The sequence below is a fragment of the Rhincodon typus genome, chromosome 8, assembly GCF_021869965.1.
Source record: "Rhincodon typus isolate 14 chromosome 8, sRhiTyp1.1, whole genome shotgun sequence".
Taxonomy (NCBI): Eukaryota; Metazoa; Chordata; class Chondrichthyes; order Orectolobiformes; family Rhincodontidae; genus Rhincodon; species Rhincodon typus.
This window is the reverse complement of record NC_063339.1, coordinates 11,842,624-11,854,088: the sequence shown is the minus strand read 5'-3', so window position 1 is coordinate 11,854,088 and position 11,465 is coordinate 11,842,624. Positions and strand designations below refer to the sequence as shown.

At 41.3% G+C, this 11,465-nt stretch overlaps 1 protein-coding gene across 1 annotated transcript; it reads left to right on the top strand.

The window, feature by feature from the left end:
• Positions 1 to 441: 441 nt before the first annotated feature.
• Positions 442 to 8,855, top strand: LOC125483662 (adenylate kinase 7-like; the record flags this gene model as incomplete). The annotated part of the gene is made up of 6 exons (XM_048599813.1): positions 442 to 475; positions 1,575 to 1,643; positions 2,771 to 2,968; positions 4,487 to 4,707; positions 7,902 to 8,060; positions 8,652 to 8,855. Coding segments are annotated over 6 exons (720 nt in total), but the record flags the coding sequence as incomplete, so codon positions are not given.
• Positions 8,856 to 11,465: the final 2,610 nt, after the last annotated feature.

The following is an 11,465-nucleotide window of genomic DNA, read 5'->3' as shown; positions in this document are numbered from 1 at the left end:
TAAAGATTCTTGAGAGCTAGCTAGAAGTCTGGATTTATATGTCAATATTGGGTCTCTTTAACGGTCAACCAGAACAACTCCAGAGTTGATTGAGAGCAGGAGATGCTTATTTGACAAAGTATTTAAGAGATGGGTTCTGCACAGCCGAACATGTTTGCATCAGTTGTGGGTGGTTGTACCCCTGCTGTTTGATTATTTTAAAAATGTTTGTTGTTCTTTTGATCACACTTCAGGCATACCCTCCTGATCTTTGGTTACCTGGTGTAGTGGGAAGTGGACAAATAAAAGGACCTCCTCTGGTGGGCATGCTCCTGGGCCTAGAAAAAGTAGCCATCAACAGCTGCAGGCAGCAAGCTGTGGACAGTGTCATAGTTCACGACTCACTGTCCTTCTTTCTCGACTACATTCGTGCCTGTGTGTCCTTGGAGAGGAAACACATGATTCCCACCTGTGCCCTTAAAGCTTTCAGAGAGAGGTGGGCACCATGGAGCTTGAAGTGCATTATGTCCCCCTCTGAATTCATTTTAATACAGTTCCCTCCCTCTTACCCAACATTGCTCCTGGTGGTCTCCCTCCTCCTTGACCTGTCTGTCCTCCCTGGACTGACCTATTCCCTCCCTAACTCCCCACGTACACTCACCTTTACTGGCTCCGACCCCGCCTCTTTGACTGTCTGTCTCCTCTCCACCTATCTTCTCCTTTATCCATCTTCTATCCGCCTCCCCTTCTCTCCCTATGTATTTCAGAATCCCCTTCCCCGCCCCCATTTCTGAAGAAGAGTCTAGACCCAAAACGTCAGCTTTCCTGCTCCTCTGATGCTGCTTGGCCTGCTGTGTTCTTCCAGCTCTACACCTTGTTATATCAGATTCTCCAGCATCGGCAGTTCCTACTATCTCTGTAACAATTTTAACCACACTGCGAAGCCTCTTCTAAGGATGCCTCCCTTGAAGAAGTTACCCTCCTCCCTCCGGAAAGACCTCAGTGGATCTCGCTCCCACTGCAACCCTCTTGTAATCTCTTCGCCCCTGAAACTGCTCGACCACGTCCTGAAGCAAACCAGGTACTACAGCCTTTCTTAGTACCTGCCTCCTCCTTGACCTGTCCATCCTCCCTGGACTGACCTATCCCCTCCCTAACTCCCCACCTACACTCACCTTTACTGGCTCCAACCCCGCCTCTTTGACCTGTCTGTCTCCTCTCCACCTATCTTCTCCTTTATCCATCTTCTATCCACCTCCGCCTCTCTCCCTAATTATTTCAGAAGCCCCTTCCCCTCCCCCATTTCTGAAGAAGGCTCTAGACCCGAAACGTCAGCTTTCCTGCTCCTCTGATGCTGCTTGGCCTGCTGCGTTTGTCCAGCTCTGCACCTTGTTATATTGCTCCTGGTGGGTCATGCATATTAAGTTGTTTTTTAATTTATAATGTGGATGATTTGGTGGTAGTTTTTAAAAAAAAAATCCAGAGGTGTATAACAGCATTTCGGCATCTCTGCAGCACAGACATTACTGAGCTTTTTAGAAGGTGCATTCATCCGTCCTTAAACTAATCCTTATGTGTCTTGTCTTGTCATACAGTGGAAGAAGATGAGGAAGAAGAAAGTACCCTGAATAAATCACCTCAATATGACAAATTAATTACTCCAGGTTAGTAATAATTTATAGTTTTATAAAGCTGTGTCAATAATACCTGTCATATTTTATTTTTTTGTTACTGCCAACCTGCAAATACCTACATAAACTATCTTCACTTATAGACCCTTATCTGTTGTTCGTCAATCTTAATAAAGTTATGGGAGCAAAGATCATTTGGACTATCAAGCTTACCCTCTCCATCTGTATAATCTATCACATAGTGTATTTTATTTCATTATTTTAACTCCTAAATGGACATTTGATGACCCTCAAAGGTAATTGGGGAAAACTCCAGAATATTTATATACCATTGAAAGGTGAATCTGACATGACTCACTCCTCATCCTCGTGGAATTCACTTACACTCCCCAATCTCCTCTTCAAGCCTCAATTACTCATTTTAATCATACATGGAAATTCTTAAGCCCAATGCATCACTATACTATTAACTTTACCTTCTCTCTGCACCTGAGGTCTTAAATTTTAACGAGGTTACCTCTAACTATTTCTTTGTCTTCATTATTAACCATGGAGGGGGTGCAGAGGAGATTCACTCGGTTGATTCCAGAGTTGAGAGGGTTGGATTATGAGGAGAGACTGAGTACACTGGGATTCAGAAGAATGAGGGGAGATCTTATAGAAACATATATAAGATTATGAAGGGAATAGATAAGGTGGAGGCAGGGAGGTTGTTTCCGCTAGCAGGTGAAACTAGGACTAGAGGACATCGCCTCAAAATAAAGGAAAGCAGATGTAGGACTGAGGTCAGGAGGAACTTCTTCACCCAAAGGGTTGTGAATCTGTGGAATTCCCTGCCCAGTGAAGCAGTTGAAGCTACCTCGCTGAATGTTTTTAAGGCAAGGCTAGATAAATTTTTGAACAGTAAAGGAATTAAGGGTTATGGTGAGTGGGCAGGTAAGTGGAGCTGAGTCTCAAAAAGATCAGCCATGATCTTATTAAATGGCGGGGCAGGCTCAAGGGGCCAGATGGCCTATTCCTGCTCCTAGTTCTTATGTTGTTATGTTCTTATATCTCCCTCCAAGCTCTCTTGGTAACTTTTTAAAAAGTGCCATTCCTCTGACCTTTCGTGTATCATTTCTATGGCAATAATTCATTGCCTCTATGCTTTTTCTCCACAGAATACATCTTTTCTTTGGAAGCTTCCAATGAGTTCCTGAAGAATCGTGTTTTAAACCTGCCAGAGAGTCTTGTGGTTGGAACCCACTATACACAAGACAAGTTCATGCGTCACCTCGCCCTGTACAGGGATCAAAATACGGAAGATGAGACACTCCTTAATTACTTTGATGAGATTGAGATTCATCCTGTGCACATTGGTAAGCTTGATTGATGTCAGTTCCTCAGGGTAGTATCCAAGGTCCACCATAGATTTTGTCTTTCCACCTGTGCTCTCCCTCCTGCCCTTTTATCTATCTATTTCAAGCATCTCCTGCTATTAACCCTCAAGACTGGGTGGACTTCCCTGCCAACCAACTTGCAGCTCTATGTCACACCTGTGAACCATGGTTTGCTGCCTTGTGACTATTGTTGTCGAACCTTTTGCTTGGTTTGATTTCCCATCTTTCCAAGTACTAGCCCAGGTTTGGATATTAATTGTGTAAAGTGTTTTTTTAACATGATTAGTCAGGAAAATTTTGCACTTTATAGAAAACAAAATATTCTTGCAAGTATTTTTATTCACATAGGAGGGCCTCACTTGGAATTACTTACGTTAATTTCAAGGTTACATTTTATATTTTCTAATCAACCCGTTCAATGATATTGTTACACTTCTGGAGCAGGTGGGACTTCAACTGATACCTCCTGGCTCAGATGCCGGGACACTATCGATGCATCACAAGCACCAAAAGAGAAACCCTTGTTTACGCACAGTCCATCACACAGAGATCAGCCACTCCCCATCAGGGGATTCACCTCCAGTCTCCTGCATTATAGCGGGGATACTAACCCCTATACTAACAAGGGAATTCCAAGGTCACGTTTTCAGGAAAATAGGAACTGCTGTTAACCATTGAGCCAGCTACACCACCCAGTTAGATCATGATATGTGCTATGAATAATGACACCATTAACTGAACAAGTCAGACCGTGTTGGAAGGGTTATTTTAAAGAGGCAGATAAGCAGATTAACAATAAAGTTCTTCATTGATAGTGAAACGACATGTCTTGATGTTGTGAAGGCCACTGTATCTTTTTTAACTCCGTCACTCAAGAGGACATTCTTTGATTTTCCTTCTCTCCTTCCCAAAGGAGAAGCACCTTGGCTGTCTTCAGTCCCATGTCTGAAGGTACAATGTGTATGGAAAATCTTGGGTGCTTTTGCATTTATTTCTTAAATATAAATGCCTATTTTAATATATGGTTTACTTTTAGCTCCGACAGAATTATCATTAGTGATTTCCATTGGCAATAATAAAAGGTGTATCTAATTAGAATGTAATCTACATTTAAAATAAAACAGTGAGCGCCAAAAATCTGAAATAAGACATTTAAATGCTGGAAATGTACAGTAGGTCCATCAATGTCACAAAGAAAAAGATATGTAGATTAATAGCTGGGTTTTATGGTCAGTAGCAGAAAGGACTGACAAAATACGGGTAAAGAATGAATAAGTGATAAAGATCAAGAATACAGATGATACCTATAGCCAAAGTGTTTAAGGCATAAAGAATATGAAAGAAAGGAAAGATATGTAATTTGCTCCACATGATGTAGAAGTCATTTTGGCCAGCATTGGAAAGGCAAATTTCAACATAGAATTTTTCATCTGTGTTGAGAATTGCAGTAGATGTACAAGAAAATTTGACAGTGCAGCCTGTAAATGTTCCTTTCAGATGTTTCTCAAGATAATGATGCTGAAAACACTCCAGTCATTGAGGAGATTATTAAAATTGTGGGATCTGCTAAGAACTATGGACCAACACATGAGGAGCTGAAAGAACTGCAGCGCAGGCAGGCAGATGAGCGCCTAGCCAGAGAGGCTGCTGAAGTTGCAGAGCGGGAACGCAGGGAAGCGGATGAAGCTGCAAAGAAAATGGCTCGCTGGGAGGAATGGGTAAGGGGGGAAATGTACTCATAAATGGAACATACTGGCAAGTTCAGATAAGATCCAATACCTGCAGAAGCTCGTGATGTTCAGTAAAAATATAACTAGGCATCAAAATATGCCATTTGATCACAATCAGAAGCTATTTTTCTTTGTTTTGCTTTTCTCCCAGCATGAATGTGAATTGATCAGTTGCAATGCAATCTCTTTAATAAAGATCAAAAAATCTCCGCAGGTCCATAACCACTGATATTCGTGTTACAATCGGTAAAATTTCTGTCTATGCCTTTATATCCTCCTAGCAGCCACCAGGCTGAAATTCCTGAAGACTGTCCTTTGTACAATTCTCTCTGCCTTTTGTTATCCACTTAATATTTAAACAAACAAATCTTTTCTTTCTTAGAATCATTTACTGTTAATAACAACAAAACTAATTAATAACCTCCAAATTACCTAAATTATATACACCAGTTCAGTTTCATAATTTGGCAGCATTTTGCTTACACATTTTACTTTGAAAAGCTTATGTCAATCTTATTTGAAAATACCAGAGTTTAAATGTTATTTGATTTCTCATATACTTTATACTTTGTGATAACTAACATGAAAAATTGCCACAGAGGCCGGTATCCCATCACCAAGTCACCATTTATTTACATGTTGAAAGTCCTTGATACTATTCCAGCTTCCTCAGGAGCCAGTCTCAGAATGACAGAACCTCTGGCACTCCTGTTTATATCTGTCAGCCAAGGCTCCCTGATTGGACCAGATTAACAGCCTCAATTAGGGAGCTCATATTCTATGAGGTCCATCTGGCTGACCACTTTACAATTACTCCATAACATATTCAGTATTAATGTCCTGCATTACTATCCCCTGATTAGAGATAGTAGGAACTGCAGATGCTGGAGAATCTGAGATAACAAGGTGTAGAGCTGGATGAACACGGCAGGCCAAGCAGCATCAGAGGAGCAGGATAGCTGACGTTTCAGGCCGAGACCCTTCTTCAGAAATGGGGGAGGGGAAGGGGATTCTGAAATAAATAGGGAGAGAGGGGGAGGCGGATAGAAGATGGATAAAGGAGAATATGCATATTTCGTTTGGGAACCCTGCAGCCCAATGGTATTAATGTGGACTTCACAAGCTTCAAAATCTCCCCTCCCCCAACCGCATCCCAAAACCAGCCCAGCTTGTCCCCTCCTCCCTAACCTGTCCTTCTTCCCACCTATCCCCTCCTCCCACCTCAAGCCCCACCTCCATCTCCTACCTACCAGCCTCATCCCGCCCCCTTGATCTGTCCGTCCTCCCTGGACTGACCTATCCCCTCCCTAACTCCCCACGTACACGCACCTTTACTGGCTCCACCCCCGCCTCTTTGACCTGTCTGTCTCCTCTCCACCTATCTTCTCCTCTATCCAGTTTCTATCCGCCTCCCCCTCTCTCCCTATTTATTTCAGAATCCCCTTCCCCTCCCCCATTTCTGAAGAAGGGTCTAGGCCCGAAACGTCAGCTTTCCTGCTCCTCTGATGCTGCTTGGCCTGCCGTGTTCATCCAGCTCTACACCTTGTTATCTCTGGCACCTGATTAGAATTGATATCTAAAGCTTAAATCTCTTACATCTCTAATGTAAATGTTTTTTCGTCAAATAAAAACTTTTCAAAGCTGCTTTTAAAACAATTTATTAACAAACTGTTCCTTTAGAAGGTACCTACCAAGGATGTCACAGTCTGTCTGTACTTTTTAATGTTGTAACTGCACCTGTTTTGTCAAAGCTTTTATTCTTGTGCTCATCTGGCCAATTCATAAGAATATCAATGTAAGGGAAATAAACCATTTACACCGTATGAGAAGAGTGATGATTAGTTGCAGTTCTGTTCCTATTTCAGATTTTCATCATTTGAGATATTTCCTTTCGATTTTACAAGTTTTGCTTTGCCTTATGAGCAAATGTAGCTGTCTTGTAATTTTTTTTTTCCGTTCACAAATCGCAATAAAACACAATGACTGCATCCTTCATACTTGAATGAAATCTGGATTTAATGATTTTAGAAGCTTTAATTTCAGAGCCAAATCTGATTCTCTAGTATTTCTTTGTTATTATTTTGCACTTCTCAGGTTCTGAATGGGCGTTAGGCTTATGGCCTGTTTGTGGCTTTGTGCAATATACAGTGAGATATGACCTGATCAGAGTAGTCATTATCCCAGAGTGCCAGTCTACCTCAGCTCACTCTGTAAGGCTAATAGGATGCTGCTGGTAAGCCAAAAGGATGGTCTGTTTATGACACACATGGGTCAGTCGCACTTGCAGTATGGCACACCTGTGCACACTGGAATCATAGTATCATAGAATCCTTATGGTGTGGAGGCAGGCCATTTGGCCCATTGAGTCCACACTGACCTTCCAAAGAACATCCCAACTAACCCTATAACCCTGCATTTCCCACAGCTAATTCACCTAACCTGTGCATCTTTGAACACTATGAATACTCTTACACTGCTTTCTGTTCTTTGCAGACAGTAAGAACATGTATATATGCTGCATCTAATAGGTGACAGCATTCTCTGGTCAGTTTCTCAGGGCAATGCCTTAACCAGAGCCAACTTAACTAGTTTAAATTTGAAACAAACTTGGCAGCACTTCTACCAATCCATTTGCCACAAATCAGCGCTCTCCTCTTACAGTCTAAATGGTTTATTCCCCTTACATTGATATCCTTATGAATTGGCCTGATGAGCACAAGAATAAAAGCTTTGACAAAATAGGTGCAATTACAACATTTAAAAAGCATCTGGATGCGTACATGAATTCTAGCTAAGAACATAAGAAATGGAGCAGGAATGGACCATTTGACCTTTTGAGGGGTTTCCTCTGTTTGCTATCATTGTGGCTGATCTTCTGTATCAACATTGCCTTCCCGCTCTATCCACATTTCTTTTTCTTTATTATTGTAATGCATGTTGGTGTCAACACCTGCATTTGTTGCCCATTCCTAATTCCCTGTAAATGGAGTGGCACGCTAGGCCATTTTAGAGGGCATTTAAGAGTCAACAATGTTGCTGTTGGTCTGGAGTCACATTTAGGCCACACTGGGTAAGGACAGAAGGTTTCCTTTCCTAAAGGGCGTTCACGAACCAGATGGGTTATGTCCATTATCTCTTTGTGTAAGTTGTAAAGTTCACATGTTTGGGTTTTTTTTGTACAGAACAAGCGCCTGGAGGAGGTAAAAAGACAAGAACAGGAATTCCTTGAAGCTCATTCAGTCCCATTACGAAATTATTTAATGCAGAATGTCATGCCAACACTGACCAAGGGACTGATTGAGTGCTGCAAAATAAGGCCCAATGACCCAGTTGACTTCCTGGTAAGTGAAGTACAATACTGATTCCCTTGCCACCATCCCTTCAACCTATTTAATTATTTCCCTTTACTTAGAACACAAACCAACAGTGACTCCTCCTCAGTATTGAACTATGAGGACATTGCACTTATCATAGTCAATACTGCACATGGCCATGATCAGTGTGGGGGATGAAATGACCAGTTTTCTATCCCATTCAATATCTTACTAACTCAACAGCTGTGAAAGAAGACAGAACTATGAAGCAAGTAAATCACATCTGATTTAGTACCCAACATCTTTATTCCCATGCTTCAGGAAACATTAACATTTTAGCCTCTTCTGCTGAAGAGATATGCATGGCTGCACAGGAGTCAGTAATACTCTATTGATTTCTCGCAGAAAAGAAACGTAGGCACTTGGAGTTCTAATCAAACAATTATCATTGATAACCTAATATTTTTCAAAGCTAAAGTTCTGATAATCATATGATTAGAAAGAGGTTATCATTGTCCTGATTAAATTATGTCTCCCTTAAATACACCTGCATATTCTAACTCGTTCTATCCTAATCCAGAATTGACAAATAATCCTAAATTTTGTTTTATTTTTAAGGCTGAGTACCTGTTCAAGCATAATCCACAAATTGAATGAAGAGAAAGTGGAAGACTTTGAATTGTTTCTACAGATTATATAAATGAGAAACCAGTTTTGATACAATACCTTGATTAAAACTTTTTTTAAAAATTGTATGTTAGTAAAATTTGTAGTGGAAATGTAATTTGTGCCATTAAAAGAAATCCTGCTTATATGAATAAAGTGACTCCTATTAGTTTGTAATCTTATAGTGCAATGCCTTATGTGTTGCTCTGACTTTAGAAAGAGCATGGTAGACTGGTCAGCAAGGTTAGATCATGTGGAATCCAGGGAGAGCTAACAAATTGGCAACAAAATTAGCATGAAGGTAAGAAACAGAGGGTGGTGGCTGTTTTTTTGGACTGGAGGCCTGTGACCAGCACTGTGTTGCAAGAGTCACTGCTAGGTCCACTGTTTTTCATCATTTTTGTAAATGATTTGGATGTGGATATAGGAGGTATGTTTAGCAAGTTAGCAGATGACACCAAAATTGGTGGTGTAGTGTACAGTGAAGAAAGTTATCTCGGAGTACAAGGGACCTTTATCAGATGGCCCAATGGGCCGAGGAGTAGCAGGTGGAGTTTAGTTAAATAAATATGAGGCATTGCATTTTGTATAGGCAAACCAAGGCAGGACTTAGAGAGTTACTGGTAGGGCCTTGGGGAGTGTTGCCGAACAAAGAGACCGAGGAGTGCAGGTGCATAGTTCCTTGAAAGTGGAGTCGCAGGTAGACAGGGTGGTGAAGAAGGCATTTGGCACACTGCATTGATTGGTCAGTGCATTGAATATAGCAGTTGGGATGTCATGTTATGGCTGTACGAGACATTTGTGAGGCCACTTTTAAAATACAGTTTTCGTCTCCCTGGTATCGGAAAGATGTTGGTAAACTTGAAAGGGTTCAGAAAAGATTTACAAGATTGTTGCTGGGATTGAAGGGTTTCAGCTATAGGGATGGGGTTGAAAACGCTGGGGCTTTTTTCCCTGGAGGCTTGGAGGCTGAGAGGTGACCTTATAGAAGTTTATAAAATCATGAGGGGCGTGGATATGGTGAATAGCCAAGGTCTTTTTCCCAGGGTATGGGAGTCAAAAACTAGAGGGCATAGGTTTAAGGTGAGAGGGGCAAGTTTAAAGGGGACCTGAGGGACAACATTTTCACATGGAAGTTAGATCGTGTATGGAATGAGCTGCCAAAGGAGGTCATAGATGTAGGTACAATTACAACATTGAAAAGGCATCCGGATGGGTACATGAATAGGAAGGGTTTACAGGACATGGGCCAAATGCTGGTAAATGGGACTAATCAGTTTAAGATATCTGGTCGGCATGGACAAGTTGAACCAAAGGGTCTGTTTCCATAGTGCTATGACTCTAAGTACAAATATACAAAGTAGGAGTAGGTGTAGGCCACTTGGTGCAGCAAACTTGCTTTGTCATTCAACAAGATCATAGTTAATCTGATTACTGTACATTTCTATTGATCCCCAGAAACCTTTCACCCCATTGCATATTATGAATCAATCAATCTCTGCCTTGAAAATATGTTGGTAAAAGTATAAACACTGCTACCACTGCGTTTTGAGGAGGAGTGTTCCAATGACTTATGAACCACCATATGAATAATATTCTCCTCAACATTGTCTTAAATGGACAGCTATTTAATTCTAAACAGTGATTCCTAAATCTAAATTTCCCCACAAGAGGAAACACTCTTTCCATATCTCTCGTCTGGACTCCTCAGGATTTATATCTCTCACTCGTCACCTCTTACTTTTTTGGACTATAGTAGATAGAATACCTACTCATTCTAGATATTTGTTTAGCAAATCTCTGAACTACTTCCAATGCATACCTATCCTTTCTTAAATAAGGACCAATATGGTGCACAATATCCCTGATATAGTCTCACCAACACCCTGTATAACTGAAACCTGATCCTCAACTGGTTGGGCAATTTGGTAACTAGAGAAATATTGTTGTGAATAGAGTCTAAATGAAGCTTGAAGGGCAGTTCTAATTGAAATGGGGGAGTTTTTTTTGCCAAGGTGGAAGTACCCAAGGAGGTGTAGAAAGTGGCATTAAGTGGTCAGAGTTTTTGTGATGGACATTGCTATAATGGCCTCAATATCTTTGTAATGTCAAAGGTCCTGAAAATGGGAAGTTTACTTGGAGGTCAGATCACAGGAGTGAGAATTTGTTAAACTGATATGAGGTTTAAGCCTTAAACTATTGTTAAATTCTTAGGGTCAAACAGTAAATTTCAAATTACAATCAAAGTAAAAGGGAAAAAAAGAAACAAACAAAAATTGCTGGTGAAACTCAGCAGGTCTGGAAACATCCCTGGAGAGAAAATAAAGTCAGAGTTCTGAAGGAGAGTCACTGGTCTCAAAACCTTAGCTCTGTTTTTTCTCCACAAATGCTGGACGACCTGCAGAATTTCTGCAGCAATTCCTACTTTTCTTTCAGATTTCCAACACCCGCAGTGCTCTTGCTGACATCCAGGAGTATGCGCATTATGAACAAGGCTGGAACAAAAATAGCAATTGCTGAAGAAGCTCAGCAGATCTGGCGACATCTGTAGAGGAAAAAGCAGAGTTAACGTTTCGAACACAGTGACCCTTCAGAACATTTTATCAATGAGGCTGTGCTTCCGGCTACTAGGGACACGCGCACTAACAACGAGGCTGTGCATACTGACAATAGGGAGCATGCGCACTATCAAAGAGGCGGAGCTGGCTGATATCAGGGAGCATGCGCAATATCAGGGAGCTTTGTGCTGCTCAAAAGCACTAAGGA